General features: G+C 49.4%; 1 protein-coding gene across 2 annotated transcripts; it reads left to right on the forward strand.

Moving 5' to 3' along the window:
* Positions 1-1,391: 1,391 nt before the first annotated feature.
* On the forward strand, positions 1,392-20,558 carry DPYSL4 (dihydropyrimidinase like 4). 2 transcript variants are annotated; one of them, XM_009561029.2, is made up of 14 exons: positions 1,392-1,697; positions 5,353-5,441; positions 6,082-6,266; positions 7,102-7,266; positions 9,015-9,076; positions 9,166-9,246; positions 11,453-11,521; positions 11,616-11,736; positions 12,445-12,601; positions 13,377-13,518; positions 14,239-14,409; positions 15,640-15,819; positions 18,097-18,268; positions 19,543-20,558. In XM_009561029.2, exons 1-14 carry the CDS (start codon positions 1,452-1,454, stop codon positions 19,632-19,634), a joined length of 1,932 nt encoding a protein of 643 aa, XP_009559324.2. In that variant the 5' UTR covers positions 1,392-1,451; the 3' UTR covers positions 19,635-20,558. The 2 variants fall into 2 exon arrangements, with proteins under 2 accessions (XP_009559324.2, XP_053927429.1); XM_054071454.1 differs by lacking the exon at positions 1,392-1,697 and adding an exon at positions 2,510-2,631 and having other exon boundaries at positions 19,543-20,557.
* Positions 20,559-20,940: the final 382 nt, after the last annotated feature.

A 20,940-nucleotide genomic window follows, 5' to 3' on the forward strand; every position in this document is an offset into this window, starting at 1 on the left:
CCGTGAAGCGAAAACGCATCCGAGAGTCCCTCTGAGGGGACCGATGCCAAATCCCTTTGCATCCCGGATGGCACCACCTCGCGATGGGCGGCGTGCGTTAGCACAGTAATGGATTTAGTTTAGACTCAGGAAATCATATTGTGAATATGTGTATTAAACCCTGTACTTCTGTATTGTACATTTTATAAAAAGGAACTACTGTAAACTTATGCAAAATGTAAAACAGAGAAAAATGGGTTTTTTTCCCCCATGGCCAGTGTGCCGTGACTTGTGTCCGCTAATATAATCCTAATGACTATATCCGAAATACGTAATGTTTGGTTCAGTGCTGAAGCAGTAATTGACAGTCCTAAAATGGGGCTGGACTGATCAATTACAGAATTTTACACATATTTTTGTATTGTGATTCATATGATATATATATCAAGAGACTTTCTATTCATTTGTAAAATACATAAATTATTGTAAACTTTTAATAAAAAGATCTGTTTTAAACCTTGAAATTAGATAAATTGCTTTGCTTCTTTTCCCGGGACACTGAAACTGAGCCTTTGATGAGTTATAGTAACTTTCCTGGTAGTATAATCATAGAATCATTGAATACTTTGGGTTGGAAGGGACTTTAAAGCCCATCCGGTTCCAACCCCCCTGCCATGGGCAGGGACACCTCCCACTGGCTCAGGCTGCCCAAGGGCCATCCAACCTGGCCTGGAACACCTCCAGGGATGGGGCACCCACAGCTTCCCTGGGCAACCTGGGACAGAGCCTCACCACCCTCATCATGAAGTAATTCCTCTTTATGTCTTCTCTAAATCTGCCCCTCTCCAGTTTACACCTGTTCCCCCTCATCCTATCACCACAAGCCTTTGTGAACAGCCCCTCCTCAGCTTTCCTGTAGCCCCTTCAGGTGTTCGAAGGTCGCTATAAGGTCTCCTCAGAGCTTTCTCTTCTCCAGTAATTTCTTTAATCACTTTTTAATTTCCACCTGGAAAAAAAAATGATTAGATCACGAATAAGAAGTATTCTTGCAAACCCACAACGATGTAACCTACCTCCTACTGAGCTGAATATGAACTTTCCTCATTTTCCCATCCCTGAATTGCCGGTGGGATCGAGCCCGACTGGTACCCACCGAGGGGAAGGGGATGGCGGTGCCCGAAGCGGGTGCCTGGTGGGATGCGACAGCGTGGGACATTTCCCTTTGGGAAAAAAGAGAGCCTTCCCTGGGTCGCCGGGGCCGGGAGGGGCCGGGGGGGAGCTGTGACCCCTCCGGGCGCGGATGCTCTCCCGGCTGGGAAGATGCCACGGGTGGATGGGCACGGGCAGCCGGGCGGGGCGGGCAGGCGGGGGGAGGCGGCGGTTCGCCGGCTTTTAACTGGCTTTGCTGCTTCTGCCCAGGGCGAGGCGGCTGCGGGAGCGCGGCGGGAGCGGCGGGGCAGCCCCCGGAGCCCATGTCGGGGAAGGAGGAGGAGGCGCTGCCCGCCTGCTTCGCGGGGCTGGGCGCGGGCAGCCCGCGGCCGCGGCAGAAGCGCGGCGGGATGTTCTGCAGCGTAGAGGATGCATTCGACAACAAAACTCTGGATTTCCCTTCGCTCAGCTCCTCCGGCAGCGGGACACCCTCCGGGGGCCACCGCCGGGATCCCGATCCCGGTCCCGCAGCCGCCGCCCCGGCGAAGCCGCCCAAGGGCTGCGCGCAGGTAAGGAGCGCCCGCAGCCCCGGCTCAGCGTCCCGAGCCCCCGAGGGGCCACAGGAGGCTTTCCTCTCCTTTTCCCGTCGCTGAATTGACGGTGGGGTAGAGCCCGACCCGTACCCGGCGAAGGGAAGGGGACCTGAAGCGGGTGCCGGGCGAGGTGGGACAGTGGGGGACGTTTCCCCTTGGGAAAAAGAGAGCCCTCCTTTATCCCTGTCTGTAAGTCCCTGAGAGGAGTTTGTAGAGAGGCGGGGGATGGTCTCTTCTCTCAAGCGACAGCCGAGAGGGAACGGCCGCAAGGAGCTCCGGGGGAGGTTCAGTTTGGACATCAGGAAAAATTTCTTCACCGGGCACTGGGACAGCTGCCCAGTTGAGTCCCCATCCCTGGAGGTGTTAAAAACACGGGGAGATGAAGTGCTTAGGGATACGGTTCAGTAGCGGACAGGTACGGTTGGGCTTGATGATCGCAAAGGTCTTCTCCAACCTCGCGAGTCTGTGACTCTCGCTGGAAGCCCAGCTCTGAGCCCGCTGCTGGATCCCTCCCGGAGACCCCAGCCCAGCCCTTTGGCAGAGCCCCCCGGCCGGGACAAGAGCCGGGAACAGCCCGGGAGCCCCGCTGCGTGCAGGTGACAGCCCGAGGGGTCAGCGAGCGGCCACTTTTTCTCCGGGGACACAACTTTTCTTGGCTCCCGGGACCCCCGAGCATCCCGCGGGGCGGCTGGGGCCGCGACACCCCCCCCGGCGGCTCCGTCCCGCCCCGCTCGGCGCTGGCAGGCTTTGTGCGCGGCCCGGGAGCGCGGCCCCGGGCTGTGGGCAGCGCTGGGGGGCGCGCACGCACGCAGGAGCGCGCACAGCCCGGGACAGACGCGCACACAAACACAGACGCGAGCGCGGCGCGGAGATGTCGCACCAGGGCAAGAAGAGCATCGCCCGCACCACGGTGAGCGGCGGGGGAAGGGGGCTGCGGGGTGCCCGGCGGTGCCAGGGGATGGAGTGGGGCGGTCCCCGGGGGATGGAGCGTGAGAACGGAGCCCCGGGAGAGCTGCGGGGCTCTGCCCGCCGGCGGGGCCGGGAGCGATGCGGTCCCTCTCGAGCGAAAAGGGGTGCGGGAGATGCAGCCCCCACTCCGCCGCTCCCTTTGTTGGCCGCAGCCCCGGCGCTTTGTCTGCCGCCGGAGTGCCGGCGACAAAGCCCGCTCGGGACAAAGGCGGGCGCGACCCTCACCGCGGCTTCGGGGCTGCCCCGCCGCCTCCCAACTTTCCCTCGGCTGCTTTTTGGAATGGGCTTGGAGAGGGGTGGAAGCATCTGTCCGCCTTGTTCCCTGCCCGGCATCTGGGTGCTTTACAGCTCCCCGGTGCCGCCGCTCGGAGCCCAACAGCGTGCGCTGCCCCCGCCGGCGCGGCGTGGGAGGGGATTCCCTTCTCCCGGTGCCAGGGCTTCTCAGAGGGAGGAAGGAAAAAGCTCTGGAGAGAGATGATTTCCTCCCCCCAACCCCTTGTTTTGCTGGCTCATGTCTGAGTTCTCTTGAAAACAGCCCCGTGGCTGCCGGGCGCTGTGAGCCCGTGGGGAGCTGCGGGTCTGCGCTGCAGGAGCGGATCGGGGGGGAAAGGGGCGGGGGGGGGGGGGAGGTGGGGTGAGGGGGAGGATGGGGAGGAGGAGTACGAGGAAGGAATGAAGAGTATGGGGATGGGGAAGGGTTGAGGGTGGAGAAGGAGTGAGGAGGAGTATGGGGATGGGGTGAGGATAAGGATGGAGAAGGGGTGAAGAGGGGGAAGGGGAAGGGAGAGGGGTGGCGAAGGGGTGAGGAGAATGGCGAAGGGGTGAAGGTGGCGAAGGGGTGAGGGTGGGGATGGGGAAGGGGTGAGGAGGAGGATGGCAAAGGAGAGAGGGTGGCGAAGGGATGAGGAGGATGGTGAAAGGGAGAGGGTGGTGAAGGGATGAGGAGGAGGATGGTGAGGGAGTGAGGGTGGCGAAGGGATGAGGAGGAGGATGGTGAAGGGGAAAGGGTGGTGAAAGGGTGAGGAGGAGGATGGCAAAGGAGAGAGGCTGGTGAAGGGATGAGGAGGAGGGTGGCAAAGGGGAGAGGGTGGCGAAGGGGTGAGGAGGAGGAGGATGAAGTGGTGAGGGAGGCAAAGGGGTGAGGAGGAGGTTGGTGAAGGGGTGAGGGTGGCAAAGGGGTGAGGAGGAGGGCGAAGGGGTGACAGCAGGGAAGGAGTGAGGGTGGGGAAGGAGTGAGGAGGAGTATGGGCATAGGGTGAGGGTGGGGATGGGGAAGAGGTGAGGGTGGGGGAAGAGGTGGGGATGTGAGGGTTGGGGGAAGGGGTGGGGATGGGGACGGGGACGGAGTGAAGGTGAGGGTGGGGAAGGGATGAGGATGAGGATGGGGAAGGGATGAGGATGGTGCGAGGATGGGCTTCACAAGGGGAGGGGCTGTAGAGCTCTCCCATGGGGCAGCCAACACAGAAGCTTCTCTTGATTGATTTTATGGCACAAGGGAAAACAACAAAGATGAAATAAAAGGCTTGATACTTTTAAAATCACAATGCAATTCTTTAATAGCTTTTTAATACGCCAGTGATGCTCTTTAAAACAAGACTCCACCATGTTTTCCAGGCTGTTCAGCATCAGCACAGAACACTGTGTTGTAAGTCATCTCCACGTGCTCTTGCATCCCTCGGTTGTTTTTGTGCTGAGGCCATGCTCTTTGTGTTGCCCGTTTTAGCCTTGGTAATAATTTTTCTGGCAATAACAGAGAGCAGGAAAGGAATCCTCTTAAATTAGTTCCACATTTACATAAATACTGCTTTCTAACACAGCTTTCTAATTTTTCTGGTTAAAAATTCTGCAAATCTGACAACTGTACCAGTGTCTTGCTTTGAAGTGAGGAAAGTCCTTGAGGCATTATCTGCCTCACAAGACTGTGAAAACTAATGAATGTCAATAAATTACTAGGTTAATAAGATGCACTTAAAAGTCTCTGTAGCTGAAGCTGATGGAGGAGTCAGGTACATGGCTGAGCTGCAGGATGTTGTCTTGCAAACCTTTTAACATTACTGTGAGCTTCAAACAGTCTCTGAATCTGCTCTGAAGGAGTTCTTAGTGGGCCTTTGGGATGGTCTTTCCTGTGAGGCAGGTCAGGAGCAACAAAGGCTGGAGCACACTCCCTTCTTGCCGGCTCCACTCAGAGATGCACGGCTCAGACTTGAAATGGAGGGTATTCTGATACCCAGAGCTGTCGGGCTCAGCTGCGCTGCCTGTACACCCCAGGCTTGTACTGCACTTCCAGTTGTTTTTTTTGTAGAAACACAGAGTCATTAATGTTGGAAAAGACCTCAAAGATCATCACGTCCAACCATCAGCCCAATGCCACTGTGCCTACTAAACCAGGTCCTGAAGTGCCATGTCTACACGTTCTCTGAACACCCTCAGGGATTCGGACTCTTACTTCCCTGGGCAGCCTGTTCCAATGCTTTACCACTCTTTCAGTAAAGAAATTTGTCCTAATATCCAAATATTTGGTGTAGAATAGTTTGGATAGTCACTAAACTTGCATGATTGAAGGGCAAAATATTAAGCGCTAGATTCAATGAAAGCTTAGAATGAGTAAAGTACCATCTAAATAAAGCAATCTTTAAAAAAATGCATTTTTTTTCTCCATTAGAGTGACCAACTTCTAATCAAAGGAGGAAGAATTGTCAACGATGATCAGTCATTTTATGCAGACATTTACGTGGAAGATGGTTTAATAAAGTAAGTTAAAAAATTACATTTGATAATGTAATTTCCAAGCATGATACAGTGGCATGGAATTTGAATAAGGTTCCATTTTGTTCTCTTTTCTCTTGGAAATATGTTCCCATTTTTGAAAAACAAGGACAGCTTTTTAGAATAGTGTCAAGAAAGAACTGCATTAGTGTAATTCTGTAGCTGGGAAGACTTTTGAAGTACTTCCAGTTTGCGTTCTGTTGTAAGTTGTGCGGGAGGCGAGCGCAGAGCTAGGTTCAGCACTGCAAAGGCACGTGAGAAGTAGCGAAGAGTCCAGCACTGAGACCTCAGCAGCTCCTCTGTTCTGAGCAGCGTCCCTCTGGTGATGGCATGATGTGTCCCAAGGCTGCTGATGGATGCTGGAGCTGGGAGGGGTGGGATGGGTGCTGCTGGGCCAGCAAGGTGGGACCCCACGAGGTTCTCCAGCAGACTTCAGCTCCACTTCTGGCACAATGCACTCCCTAATTGGAGCTGGTTCTCCTCCTGGGAAAGAAACCATCCCTGGGCAGTGCACAGGTATGTGCCCATGGATGTATGCCCCCCAGCAGTACTTTGAAGAAGTTCGTTTTGCATCTTCAGTTAAAACTTGTTACCAGTTAACAGCAGATCACGATATAATTTTCAGACAAATTGGAGAAAACCTGATTATTCCTGATGATGTGAAGACAATTGATGCCTACGGCCAGATCGTGATACCGGGGGGGATCGATGTCCATACCAGACTGCAGATGCCCATCATGGGGATGACCTCTGCTGATGACTTCTACCAAGGCACAAAAGCAGCCCTGGCAGGAGGAACCACAATGATCAGTAAGAGCATTCAAACAGACTTCTAAATAGAACATTGATTAGCAAAATACAGTAGGCCTTTTGTCATTGCAGAGATTTTTTACCCTCGTAACTGTTCATTTTTACTGCAGAAATCAAAGCATTACAAAGCTAATTAAAATGTCTTATGTACCTTTCTGAACCTCCTTCTGCTGCTACACACATTTTTGAAAAATATGTAGCTGCTCTTGCTTCATCTCATAAGAGACTAAAATTGAAGAAAACTTTAAAAACTTTATAATATGTTTTTAATAGGTTTGCAGCTGTGTTTTTTGTAAGAGTTTTTCAGCTCTGTGGGCACGACTTCCATTTTTGGGTTAGCGGAACACAATTTTGATTTCTTTTTTCTGGTCCCAAGGCCACTGTAGTATGTGACGGAAGGACCAGTCCCAGTGAGTGCTGGTGTAGCTCTGTACAAATGTCATAGCCAGTTCTATAGGGAATAGGAACAAAGATAAGAGGAGATGTAGTTACTGATGGGCTGTGGGTGACTTCCCATGGAAAATGCCCAAGGTAGCTTTGCAAGGACATGCTTTGGTCACCTGCCTCTCTTAGATGCTGTGTTTGGTAGGCTGTGTGAAGAAAAGGATAATAGTAGCTTTAACTTGGAGTTTGTGTGTTCCACTTATCTCACTGTATCTGGGAATTTATTCTCTCTCATCTTTTATCAGTGCTATAAAAATGAGTTAGTATTAAAATGTCTCCTTTACACAGCAGTAAAGTCTTGCACAAGAATATTGGTGGCTGTTGCACTCCCAAGGTGTTTCCCTAGCCCTTTCCCTGGCACGTGTACTAATGCTATGCAGTGTTTCCTCAGTTGACCACGTCTGCCCAGACGCGGGGACCAGCCTCCTGGCTGCCTACGAGCAGTGGCGTGGGAGCGCCGACAGCCAGGCCTGCTGCGATTATTCCCTGCACATCGACATCCCTCGCTGGCACGAAAGCCTGAAGGAAGAACTGGAAGCCTTGGTGAAGGACAAGGGTAAGGACAGAAAGAGTGGTATTCTGGCAATAACCCCCCTCATCCCAAACCCCCATAATTATTGCAGTACGACCACATAATCAAGTCACCGTAGGGAAGCGATGATATTTACGGCTACCCTGCCGTGCTCTTAGGTGATAAATGCGGTTGGTAAAGGGGACTGTGCTACTTCACTGTTGAGGTGTGACCTGCCCACCCTTTGCCATCTAGGAGAAAGGTGTGCACAGAGGTATTGACACCAGATTCATACCATAACATCTTGGTTTGTGCTCTCACCTTTGGGCAATTTACAGCCTGGTCATGAAAACTGGTTTTGGAAACTAAAGGAATGGTATTGGGCACCCTGGTTGAGGCTGCACCTCAGCACAGAAAAGCATTTAAATAAGAATATTCAGGATGAGACTTACAGAATAAAGCTAAATTTTAGGTTTTCCATACAGATTTTGTTTGCGCCTGTAATTCCTGCACATCCTGAAGTATCTGCTGGACATGGTTTACTAGGAAGCAGGCCATGCGGCAGGATTTAATGCATTTCATTAATACTTCTTTTCCTGTTTGAAAATACATTTTGCTTTCAGATATGCTAGTGTAGAGCTAAATGACTTCGGTGTAATTTGCAGTCCTGCAGGCAAGGGCTTAATTGGTCAATTAACATAGACATTTACAGGGAGTTTCCTATTAAAATATAGAGCGGCCGAAGTAATGTAGCTATTCCAAGCTTATACTGGGTATTTTTCAGATGTATGTTCCCATGAAAAACAGTTTGTTTGTAATTTGATAGTAATTTGAGATTAGTCATTGCCTCTATCTGTATAAAATACAGTAACAATTCTTTGGCTTTGACTTGGTGCTTCATAAATCATCCTTTGTGTTAGACAGAAATGGTAGAAATTGGGATTGTGTGCAGGAGCTCTGCCCATCTATTTCTCAAGCTAAATGGAGAGCTTATTGCTCTCTACAACTACCTGAAAGGAGGTTGTGGAGACGAGGAAGCTGGGCTCTTCTCCCAAGTGACAGGGGACAGGACAAGGGGGAATGGCCTCAAGCTGCACCAGGGGAGGGTCAGACTGGATACTGGGAAAAAAAATTTCACAGAAAGGGTCATGGGGCACTGGCAGAGGCTGCCCAGGTAGGGGATGGAGTCACCATCCCTGGAGGTAGTTTAAAGACAGGTCAATGAGGTGCTCAGGGACATGGTTTAGTGGCAGATAGGAATGGTTGGACTCGATGATCGAAGAGGTCTTTTCCAACCTAGTGATTCTATGATCCCATGAAATAGCAGCGAACTAAATAACAGTGCTCTAACAACATTTAAGAGTCTCATCTTTTTATGTAATTTAGCCTTAGCACTACTACACTAATTCACAGACAATTACCAGAAATAAGCTGTGGTTAAACCATAAATTGAAACCACTGCTGGAGGGAAAACTCAGGTAAGGAGCAATGTGTTTGATTCTGTGTGTTTGGAGCAAGTTATGGAGAGTACCTAAAATCAGAAACGGGTTTTCTTTTTTCGGTTCAGGTGCACCCAGAGACAGAAGTGTATTGTCTGTCATGGCTCCCAAGCTTTGAGGTTTACTTCTTGTGGAGACAGTTCCCATTTCAGCCCCTCAACTGCTTTGGTTTCAGTGTCACCCTCGCCTGCCTTCCCACTCCTCCCCATGGCTTAAACAGCTCTGCTCAGTCTGTACAGGTCACCCAATTCTCAGCTGGGACAATAAACACACACGTCATTTTCTTTTCTCAAGGTGTGAACTCCTTCCTGGTTTTTATGGCTTACAAAGACAAACTTCAGTGCATGGATGCCCAGGTAATACAGCCAGCCACAATATCATTGCCTACACTCCAAATGGGAATGGAGATTTGTCTGATGTCGGGCAACCCCTTGTCTCTTGGCAGATGTATGAAATATTCTGCATTATTCGAGACCTGGGGGCCATTGCCCAAGTGCATGCTGAAAACGGAGACATCATTGATGAGGTACAGTATTTATATTCATTTAAGTTAAAGGTTGACTGGAGTGTTTTGATTTAATGCAAAGTACTGACTGTAACGTATGGGTCGTAGTGTTTAGTGGAAGGTAGAGCAGTGCCAGCCTGCTTTCAGCCTTTGGTTGGTACCACAAATTCAGTAGGTATCAGTCCAGATGAGAAGAGGAGGAGCAGCTGTGACACTTCGTTGCTTTGGGGAGACGACCACAGAGCACTTCTGTGTCTGCTGTCAGCAGAGCATCACCCTGGTCACTTACCTCACAGATGTCCAGCAAAAACCAGTCTGAGTTGAGCTCGTGGCCTTGCTCATGGCCAATCTCTGCTTGGTCCGGGTGTGTGGACAGCGAGCCTTGCAGCAGCCAGGGGGATGGAAAAACGGTGCTTCTGCACCCTGGTCGGTTCCCCAGGGAGGCATAAGCTGATTACCCAAGCCTTGGAGGAGAAGAGCTGATAGGAGACCCTGTGATGACAACCTGTGCGGGTGGAAGAATGTGCAGGAGGATCAGGGGCTTCTGGTAAAATCAGCAGCGTTCTCACAATTCCTTGCACGCACTTGAGTGTCATGACAGAAATCTTTACAAGGACTCTGCAGTGGTTCCCAACAAGTGCTTTAGGGCTTATTGAAGGATGACTGACTGCCCTAAGTGACCATTTATCACATTATCAATCTCGTAGGTAGGATCTTGCAAGGTAGAATGAGACTTGCAGTTCCTTTTAGCTTATGGTCATGCAAGGGTTCAGTTTGGTGCGGGAGAAGAGTTTGAAATAAAAGCAGGATCCCAGTCCTTCAAATAGGCTTATTTGGACAAACAGGATAAAGGTTAATTCCCACTTCCCTCCGGTTTTATCTGAGAAACCTGTTGGTCAGCTGGCTGTGAAACGTAATGTGATCCCAAGCAGTTCAATATCTTCAGAAGTATTTCTTTAAGCAGCCAGCATGCTGACACTCGAGCCCTGGGGAGAAACTCGGAGGGTGTCTGCAAGAGGAATACAGCGGGTGGAGAAATAGCCATCCTTTCAGAGCAGGATCTTTAAAGCCTGTGAAATCTGGTCTGTAGCACTGATTAATGTCTTTGCATCCAGGGCCAGCTAAGTGGGAGCACTGCATAATAGAAAACATCAGACAAAGGGAACCGGGTGGGGTGTGTGCTGGGCATCTGCTTTCAAAGAGAACGTGAGTGACCCGGATGCAAGCCAGGGTTTATTCCAGCTTCTGTCGCTGTGGGATCCCAACTAACACGGGGTTCCTGTGGGGACTTGATTCATCCCCAACATGACATGAGGCTGTGGCAGTGAGGACAGAGTCTGTCAGTCTTTGGGGGTTCTGCTGCTGCTGGAGCCACGGAGCCGGGTGGGAGAGGAGGTGGGTGCAGCTGGTAGGGCTGCTCAGCTTCAGGGCAGGCAGCTGAGCCGGCAGCTGTGTAAAACCTCTTTTCCCACTGCTGCCTTCCCCCAGAACTGACAGGGAGTGAGCAGCAGCAGCCTTTCATCCGAGCCATGTCCCTGCTGGTGCGTAGCGCAGTGCACATGAGCGTGGCTGTGGGACTCACTGGGCAAAGCTCTGGAGAGGTGGCACTTGCTGTGCCCTGCTGCAAGTCTCCCGTGCCTCGCACCCATCTCCTCTCCCTCCACTGGCTTCTTGGAGCAGCTTCAGGCAGCCTCAGGTGTGGGGGTCTGTTCCTTCCCTGTAGCCATGCATCACATCTAGCACAGCCTCAGAGGAGGCTCAGTTTGAAGAGAGGGAGGGTCCAAAGGTACTGCTGGGATGCAGCAGTCCCCAGTCCAGAAATGCTGGGAAGTACTGCAGCAGTTTGTGGAGTGTGACAGTTATAAATGGTATTACCTCCTCATAGTCAGGAGTTTCCACCATCCTTCAGGTACTTCTGAAAAGGTGTTCCGTGTCCCACATTGCTTTGGATAGGCTGTTCATATCCATGACTGGACTTAAGGAGGAATTTCTTCACCATGAGAGTGGTGAGGCCCTGTTCCAGGTTGCCCAGAGAAGCTGTGGCTGCCCCATCCCTGGAGGTGTTCCAGGCCAGGTTGGATGGGCCTTGGGCAGCCTGAGCCAGTGGGAGGTGTCCCTGCCCATGGCAGGGGGGGTGGAACCAGATGGTCTTTAAAGCCCTTCCAACCCAAGCTATTCTGATTCCATGATTCTAAGACTGCTCTTTCATTCATCTTTGTACACCTAGGAGCAGAAGAGGCTGCTGGAACTTGGGATTACCGGGCCAGAAGGGCACGTCCTCAGCCGCCCCGAGGAGGTAATGCCTGCAGCCCTTCAGCAGAACTGCCCAGGGGTTTAGAACTAGCAGAGATGCCGTGAGACATTTTCTAACTGTGTTCTGGTGTCCACAGGTGGAAGCAGAGGCAGTGTATCGTGCCATTACCATTGCGAAACAAGCCAACTGCCCCTTGTACATCACCAAAATAATGAGCAGAGGTGCAGCAGATGTGTTGGCTCAAGCAAAGAGAAAAGGTAAAGCATTGGTTCATATTTGCACACTAATTTGGCCTATTTAAATATGTCCAGGAATTTAATTCTAGCTTCAGATTTTAAGAACTCGTTATCACCCAAGTTCTCTCACATTTTAAGGGCGCTAAAGCTTGGTGTTGGCTTTTCTTCGCAGCGTGTGCCAGAGCTAATTGCTCTGAGCTGGATTTGAGGAGATGCACTTGAAAGTTTGACACCTGAATCTCGGTAGAGGCAGCTGGAAAACAAAGGAAATAATTCACTTGCTATCGTTTGTCATGAGCTAAATAAAAAATGGATCTGGAGCAAGCTCTAAATTTCAAACTGGGGCTAGGGTGGGAAGAGATGGAAGCAATTCTGCAGGGAGGAAGACTGGAAAGCCGTGCTCAGGGACAGGTGGGCCTCTGCACCCAACCAGGACACTCTGCCGAAGGCCTTGCTTTGATTTACAGGAAGGCATGAGGGTTCGTAGACATGAATGTATGTTTGGTCTAAGGAGAAGATAGATGGGTTCGGAACTTGTTTTGACAGCATTTCCCAGCTGTATGTGAGAATCTGAAGAATTAACATGAATTTTAAAAGCTGAAATACTGAGAACACTGAAGAGAAATGAAACTGTCTTCTGTCGTTAACCACAGTATTTGACCGCATTGTGTGAAAAGAGGCTGCGGGATACGCGGCTTGTTTGCTCTCGTTAATTGGATTGCTCCACAGGCACAGTTGTGTACGGAGAGCCCATCACCGCCAGCCTGGGCACTGACGGGTCACACTACTGGAGCAAAAACTGGGCCAAAGCTGCAGCTTTTGTCACGTCTCCCCCCATCAGTCCAGACCCCACGACGCTGGATCATCTCACTACCCTCTTGTCCTGGTGAGTTCTGTGTCAGGGCAGCTGCCTGTGCCCATCTGCCGTGTTCCCACCCTGCCTGCATCCATCCGAATGCCCTTTATAATAATAGCATCACCTGCAGAGCAGGGCTGGCCGGGATCGTAGCCCCTGACCTCCCTGGTGTGGCTCCCCCACCTTTTGTTGGTGAGTAACAGCCTCCCTGTTCTTGAGGGCACCCCCAGTCTTCACCCGCACTCGGGCACCCTAGAGTGCAGTAGCACAGCAAGGTTAGCATGCAATTCAGCCTTCCCCTTGATATTATAATCAGAGTAGGAAAAATATCAAATAAATATCCATATCAAAAGAATAAATCTTCGGTTTTTTGAGCGAGGAGCCTGGTGGCTCTTTCAAAAAGAGTCAAAATTATGCTTTGATGAAAGCAAGTAATAGTTACCAAATTTTCTGAGTAAAAATCATCTCACACCACCCTCGGAACTGGAAGCGGGGAAGATGTAGTGTCCCATACTAGTCTTTTAACTAGACGTCCTTTGGGGTTTATGAATCGTAAGTTGTCTGCCGTTATGGTCCTCCTTGGTGAAATCAATCTGTACCAAACAGACCAAGCACAGAGCCTGCAAGGCATTGGTGCCACACGCAGTCTTCCAAGTGAGGGTGGCTTTTGCCCAGTGAGAAGAGCAGCGTCACAGGGCAGGGGAGGTGATGGTAGTGCCATGAAAGCTGTTTGGGAGGTGGCATTAGTGCCACGTAGGCTCTTTTCTGCTGTTGGGTGCCTCCTCTGAGTTCTTCCTTTCCCTAGCGGGGACCTGCAGGTTGCAGGCAGCGCTCACTGCACCTTCACCACCGCGCAGAAAGCAGTAGGAAAAGACAACTTCACCCTCATCCCCGAGGGAACCAACGGCATTGAGGAGCGGATGTCAATAATTTGGGAAAAGTGTGTGGTAGGTACTAAAATAACGCTGATTCCTTGTGAAGCTGTGGAAGCAAGTGCACATGAGCGTTGTGTTTGCTAAGTGATATCAGCGTCCTCGTTAATTCAAATGAGCCAGGAGGCGTGGAGTTGTCTAGACTGCTGCTTCAGAGGAACTTGCTAATGAGAGAAAATGTGACACTCAAAAGTCTTCAGAGTGTCTTCAAAGGCTTTGATACGGGGATCATCCACCCCACTCTCACTTGAAGTCACAAGAAAAAGTCTCTTCAGTGTGTTTTCCTAAGGGTAAGACAAGATGTTCCTTTTCCCTGATGCTTGCAGGAAACCTGAGGAGGTGGGTGGGGACGGCGTATCTGTCACTTGTTGACCATGGCCATGCCTACCAGCCGCCTGGTCACCCCTGGTCCTGTTGCTGGAGTTGGATTCCCACGGCACCTCCGTGTCTGTGGGGCAGCAGAGTCCAGGAAAATAAAAGCCTCTATTGTATTATTTATCCCACAGGGACAAGGCTCAGCCCCCTGTGTCTCCCTTGTCCCCAGAACTGCAGCCCTGTGGCAGTGTGGATCCTCACACCGTGTGGTCACGCTGTTGGGTCCTGCAATTTCTTCTTCTGGTACCTTGTTCCTGCTGGTGGAAGAGCACCGATCTGGCCATGGGGACAGGACTGCCGCGTGCTGCTGGGGGCAGGGCATGTTTATATTGATAGTCCTTCTTCCCTTCACTTTCCCAGGTCCCTGGGAAGATGGATGAGAATGATTTTGTAGCGGTGACCAGTACCAATGCTGCCAAGATCTTCAACTGCTACCCCAGGAAGGGTCGCATTGCTGTGGGCTCTGATGCGGACTTGGTTTTGTGGAACCCTAAGGCTACTAAAATCATCTCAGCAAAAACCCACAATCTGGTAAAATATTTTTTAATTATTTTCTCGAGTTGATTTTAGAGTCAGAAGAGAACATTAAAACAATATATTTCTTCACATTGGAAAGATCAGGCCATTCAGCAAGAAAGAAGCTCTTTATGCAGATGAAGTGATGAAGGATCTTGCATTCGATTTAAAAATAGAAGCAAATGAAAGTATCGTTTGGTTACTGTGAAGGGTAGGATTGCAACTCGGTGGCAGTGACTACTCTGAGACAGTCTACCTCTGGTACACAAATTTTACTATCAATATATTTCCTGTAGGCTAGAAAAATGTAAGTGCAGAATTTGTTTTAAGTATTATATTAAACTGTATTAATAGTTTATTAGAATCCCTACCCAAGAGCCAGATCCATCCCTGTGTGGGCTCTGGTCCTCAGCAGGTGCTGCTTGTCTGTAGGAATGACTCATTTGAGAGAGATTCACATGCACCTTAATGGCATTTGAGCCATGGTTTTCCAGGCCGTGAGCATCCCCAAATTAATTTCCAACATGAGCCTCAGACATAACACTGCAGTTGAAAGAGTGAGGGGACTGAGATGTTGTACCAACAGAATTGATTGATATTAATGTAGAAATATTTTTGACCCATGTTTTTTTTTTACCTAAATGTTTTTAATTGAAGCAAATTATTATTATGATTAAAATGTTCAAGTGTTTTCTTTATAAAGTAGAAACAGTTTTTCATTTGGTCCAGAAATTCATATTTCTTTTTTTATAATGCTGCATTTTTTCACTCTAAACCTTGGGTTTTTGTATAGTTTGTGATAATGGGTTATGTGAAGAAAGTGGCACAATTTTGCATTTCCCACAAACCAGACCTGACTTTCCATACCTGTTTTTGTAGAGGACTTAAAGTAAGTTGGGAGAAGTGACAAGAACTTCTATTCCTACATAGAGAACTTAAGCAGAGCTCTTCTGGGGCTTAGATAGAATTAATTGTCCCTGTATAGTAAAAGTTTAGTTTGCTCCAGGAGTGTTGTGTGCCTTTTGGGCAAGTACTGAGTGTTTTGAAGTGTTTCTCCATTCCAGTTTGCTTTCCTTCATATAATTACAAGAACTTTTATTACTGGAAATGTGAAGTGTTAGTTAAGTACAATTAATTTTGCACAAGGAGCAATGTACCAGTGGGGTTGTATGTATAGCTGGCTAGACCATCACCTCCTCTTCTTTACTCTTAACCCTATCAAATATCTTGGTTTGTTCTTTCCAGAACGTGGAGTACAACATATTTGAAGGCACAGAGTGCCATGGTGTTCCTACCGTGGTCATAAGTCAAGGAAAAGTTGTTGTTGAAGATGGAAACCTGTTTGTCACCCAGGGGTCAGGTCGATTCATTCCTAGAAAGACATTTCCTGATTTTGTTTATAAACGGATAAAAGCAAGAAACAGAGTAAGCAGACTTTTATTTGCAATAATCCTATATTTTCATTGCAATCTTTCTGCATTATTGTGTTGCCATCGCTGCTATGATGAGCCTGCTCACGGAATAGGCAACAGAAACAAGAATATTATTACCATTATTTCTTCTTAGGCCTTGGAAACTTGTACTGTTGTCCTGTAACTGCTTTGGTGTGTGGCTTGGCTCATTAATCAATATGCTAGTAACTATATTACTAACAACTGTGTTAGTAGTATTGCTAATAATAGTGGTATCATTAGTGTTATTTACCTATTATAAAGTTATAAAGAAAAATATGACTTCTAGCAAATCTGATGTTTGGTTTTGTGTTGAGGTAGAAGGGAGGAATTCCTCTCCTACCTCTGTTAGAACAGTTTGTTATTGTGTTATCAGTGTCTGCTCTGCATCTGTCAAAGACTAATGGATGCAGTGTTCAGTAGTTACTGGAAATACAATAAGATAAATCCTTCAATGTGCCAGCACAGCTTTTCTAGGAGATACGAAGACGTGCAAATACATAAAAAGCTTCTTAACAGCTCTGCCCTCCTCCCGTTTTCCCATGTGTCATTGTAGACATTTTCATTATGCGTTGTAGATGAAGACAGAGCACAACTCGTTAACCCCAACTTTCATGCTGTGGCACCAGCAGTGCTGACAGGCTTCTGGGTGCCTGTGGATGCCTCCAGGAGGTGCCTCTGGAGAGCGAGTGGGATGGGACCTTGCCAGGTCCCTGCAGGATGGGGATGAGACCCTGACACGTCCCGGCAGAATGAGAGTGGATGGGAGCCTGCAAAGTCCTTGTGGAATAGGATTGGGGATGGGGATGGCACCCTGCCAGATCCCTGTGGGATGAGTATGAAGATGATGCTCTGCTAGGTCCTGCGGGACAGGGATGGATGGGAACCTACCAGATCCCTGTAGGATGAGCATGAAGATGATGCTCTGCTAGGTCCCTGTGGGACAGGGATGGATGGGAGCCTACCAGATCCCTGTGGGATGAGCATGAAGATGATGCTCTGCTAGGTCCTGTGGGACAGGGATGGATGGGAGCCTGCCAGATCCCTGTGGGAGGCTGGTTCTCCCTCTGTGGCACTGCCCAGCGGTGGCAGCCATCTCCACTCTGTTTCACAGCGCCTGGCAGTGGTCTCCTCCTTTACCCCGGCACATCCTCCATCCTTTTTCATGCACAGACAAGCAGCAAGAAAGCTGGCAGGTCCCATCAGGTGGGGCAGAGGATCTCCAGGCTCTTTGTTAGAGGTCAAGCTGCATCTCTGTCCATTGTGGAAGCAGAAACCCCGTGCCGTATTTTTTATGATAAAGGATGATTTTAGCTAAACACGGTGTGCTGAAGTCCCTGCTCTGGCGGGATGATAACTGGGTATCAGCTCAGGTGTTGAGGGGTTTGTCTGTTAAGTTAATGTGTTTGAGCAGGGGTGTTTGACACTTTGCAAGCAACCCAGTAACCTGCCCGTGCCACCTCTCCATGCTTCATTTAACCGGAGTTTTCAACAAAAGCTACAGTCAAAAATAGCGCAGAAAAATATTGAGCAGGGTATTTTCTTCGCCAGATATGCAGGGTGGTGAAGGCAAAGGTCGTGTAAGAGAAAAATTTCTACAGAAAATGCTATAGACTTCTCAATAACGTATCAGTCCATGCATTTTTAATTTGAAACCCAGCACTTTTTAAGCTTCAAAACAAGTCCCTTCTGACCTTGTGGCTGTGACTGCTTCACCTGGGAAGAGAAACAGCCTTAAGGAAATCCATGATGAAACACTGGTAATGCAGTCATTAGTGCTTTGGCTCCCCTAACAGCCATGAGCACCTAGGGCTGAGCTCATCCTTCTCGCGGGAGGGTGTGATGGTCACACTGGGCGAGACTGGTTGGGGCATGTGCCCATGGGGTGTTGCACTGAGGGGAGCACAGCCCATCGTATGGTGGGCACCCCTTAGCCACCTCCTGGAACCCCATTTCCCAGGGGATGGGGCCTTTTCCAGGAGTGCAGCGCTGTTCCTGTGGGGCTGGGCAGCATCCTCCGCTTGGCTTTTAGGGTGGGAAGAGCTGCCATCTGCTCCATCCTGCCTGGGCTGCCCTCTCCCTGGGAAGGCACCTGGTCTGGTCTCCTTGGAGGTGCAGTCTCCCTAAAAGCACTCAGTAAGGGGTTAAGCACAAACAGAAAGACAAGTCTTTACCCATATTTTAGACCTGGTTCTTCTTCACTTTAGCTTAAATACGTGCCTTACAGCTCTGCTTACTCCTCACCTCACAGCTGGCCGAAGTCCACGGCGTCCCTAGAGGGCTGTATGATGGACCAGTTCACGAAGTCCTTTCAAGCGCCAAAGCTGTGGCTCCCACCTCGGCCTCCAGGATCGCACCCTGTGCGGGCAAAGCCCAGGCTCCTCCCGTGCGCAACCTCCATCAGTCGGGATTCAGCTTGTCTGGTAGGGCAGGGGTCCCCTGAACACCTATGGGGGAGGGGGAGGTGGCAGGGGGCTGGGTGTCACCACGCCCCAGACTTGTGTGAGCAGCAGGGCAAAGCTGAGGAATAGAAGCTTAATTTTTGCTCAGGAAAGAGCAATTCTGGCTTTTTCAGCAGCTTGAGTACTAATTGCAGCACAGGAATACCTAGAATGTGTTACTATATCTATATAAATGCATTGATGAACGTGGCAGGGGGCTGCAGGGTGTCTCTGAGTACAGACTCTACCGAGGGTGGAGGCTGCAGCCACGGGGTGCTGAGGCTGAGGGTGACGGTGTCACCATGGCCCTGCCTGGGTCGGAGGGGATGATGCCGTGGCTGCTGGGGGATCAGGACTTTCGCTCTGACTGCGTTGTCCACGAGTCAGGGGTTAGGAGAAATTTAATTTGTAGAGATGAGACAAATAGCTCCATTTTCAGGAACCAGGGAGATAATTCATTTGGTCTTTCTGTGTAAGAAGACAGTGATTAAGCATTGCTCATCTCAGCATCCTGCAGAAATCTGCCCAGCAGCTTTAGGGACCTTGGAAAACCAATGCTCTGCCGTAAAATAAAACTTTCATAGTCTTGTTTTATTAGCAGATTGAAATCAAATGGATCGTATGTGGCATTGCAGTACTTAAAGTGGCTTTATAAGAAATATGGGGACAAACTTTTTTAGTAGGGTCTGTAGTGATAGGTTGAGGGGTAATGGTTTTAAACTAAGAGAGACTAAGGTTCAGAGTGGATACGAGGAAGAAATTGTTTACAATGAGAGTGGTGGAAACACTGGCCCACGTTGCCCAGACAAGTGGTGGATGCCCCATCCCAGGAGGTGTTCAAGGCCAGGTTGGTTGGGGCTCTGAGCAACCTGTTCTGGTGGACGATGTCCCTGCTCATTGCAGGGAGATTGGGCTAGATGAGCTTTAAATGTTCCTTCCAATTCAAACCATTCTTTGATTCTATGATAGATTGTTTAATAAATGTTCAAGGTCCCACTTCTTGCTGTATAAAAACTGTTTATTTATAGGAAAGCCATTTACAATGTTTTCCAGAAAGAAGTAATAAAAAAAAATAAAGACCTGCAGGCAACTCAAGTCATTCCAAACTGTACGATAATAATATAGTGCTCAAATTTATGTGTAATGAAAATGTTAGCATTTCCCTCAAAGGAAATGTTCTATGATTTGTGCATTTAAAGCAGCAGGATTCCCACAATGTGCTGACAGCGCACGCTGTGCCTGTTCCTCTTCCCTAGGGTCTCAGGCAGACGACCACATTGCCAGACGCACGGCTCAGAAAATCATCGCCCCACCGGGTGGACGGTCCAACATCACTTCGCTGTCCTGATGGACCCCACGCTGCCGATGTGCCGGCATGGCTGTCCCCACCGCAACCGCTGCTGGGACATGTTTGGGTCCTGCTGGGGACGGGTCCAGCTGGGAAGGGGACAGTGGGTCTCCGTGAAGCTCAGAATGAAAATGAAGTATTCTTCAGTTGCCCCAGCCCCTTCTTCTCGTAGGTAGAAAATAGAGTAACCCTCCCGAGAGGTAGCACTCCCATCTCTATTTCTTCCAGTCTGTATTTCTTCACTAGCTACTTGGAAAGCCCTTACCTTGTGCATGTGGGCACCTAGACGTACACTTGGAAGCGTGCTCAGACGTGTTTCTGGTGGCTCGTGGCCAAAATGGAGGTGCATTTTGGTTGGAATACGCTCCTATCTAGTAGCAATGACTGCCCTTTCTAGTTGAAGGACTTTTAACCGATAAGCACTTCCGACTCTGTACGGTTTTGATACAATGAGTGGCATCTCCTGTGTTTGCAGCACCCCTGAGCAGATCTCTACAACTTCTCACTGTGCAGACCTGGCCGTGCTCCAGAGTCACCGTCCCTGTACCCATGAGACAGTGTGGCTGTGCGGGATGGCAGCGTGTCCGTCTGTCCCCACAGTGGGCACAGCGTCAGTGGGGTAGGATGGGTGCTGGCTGCTCCTGGGACCCGGCGCCGCAGCGGATGTGCTGCTGGGCTGTAGGCTTGTTTTTTAAAGATTATTTATACAGTTTTTCAAGAACCAAGCGTAAGTGTTAAAACCAATAGCAAGGCTCGTTTGAAGGCCAGTTGCATATGACAAACTCTTTTATAAAGGTTATTATAACCAGTTTATTATATTTAAAGGTATGTACAGTAAGGGTGAACCTTTATGCCACGAAGCTATGCATGTACCTCTAACAGAGTGGATCACCGTTCGTTTCCCGTTCCTTGCTTTGAATAAAGTTTTGTTGGAAATCATAAAATGATAGAAGTGGTTCATCCAGCTTAGTTGATTTTGTTGTTTTCTTCCTTTGGGTTTTTATGCGCGAGGGTTTGTAACATGACTTGCAGGTTACGGTACTTCCTTTTGACAAAGAAAAGAGGCTTATTATTAGCTGTGAAGGAATAATGGAGAGTCCCACCCTTCTGCTTAGACCTGGTATGCCTGCCAGGAGCTGCTCAGTCGGATTCAGTGTCACATAGCCAGCCTGCCCACTGAAAACTTTTGGTTTGCCAGTAAAGCTAAAATACCATGAAGGAGGTCTGATTTTTCCCACTAGGTCAGCATTACTTCCCATGCCTTTGAGGTTCAGATGCAGTAAGAGATGCTGTAATGTGTCTGTGA

Source organism: Cuculus canorus, chromosome 7, assembly GCF_017976375.1.
Source record: "Cuculus canorus isolate bCucCan1 chromosome 7, bCucCan1.pri, whole genome shotgun sequence".
Taxonomy (NCBI): domain Eukaryota; kingdom Metazoa; phylum Chordata; class Aves; order Cuculiformes; family Cuculidae; genus Cuculus; species Cuculus canorus.

Bases quoted from the DNA above. Each gene is read 5' to 3' on its own strand.
- DPYSL4 (XM_009561029.2), top strand. From the start codon at position 1,452: ATGTCGGGGAAGGAGGAGGAGGCGCTGCCCGCCTGCTTCGCGGGGCTG. The intron at 13,519-14,238 runs GTAGGTACTAAA...TCACTTTCCCAG, and splicing joins TAATTTGGGAAAAGTGTGTG to GTCCCTGGGAAGATGGATGA. The intron at 18,269-19,542 runs GTAGGGCAGGGG...CCTCTTCCCTAG, and splicing joins GTCGGGATTCAGCTTGTCTG to GGTCTCAGGCAGACGACCAC.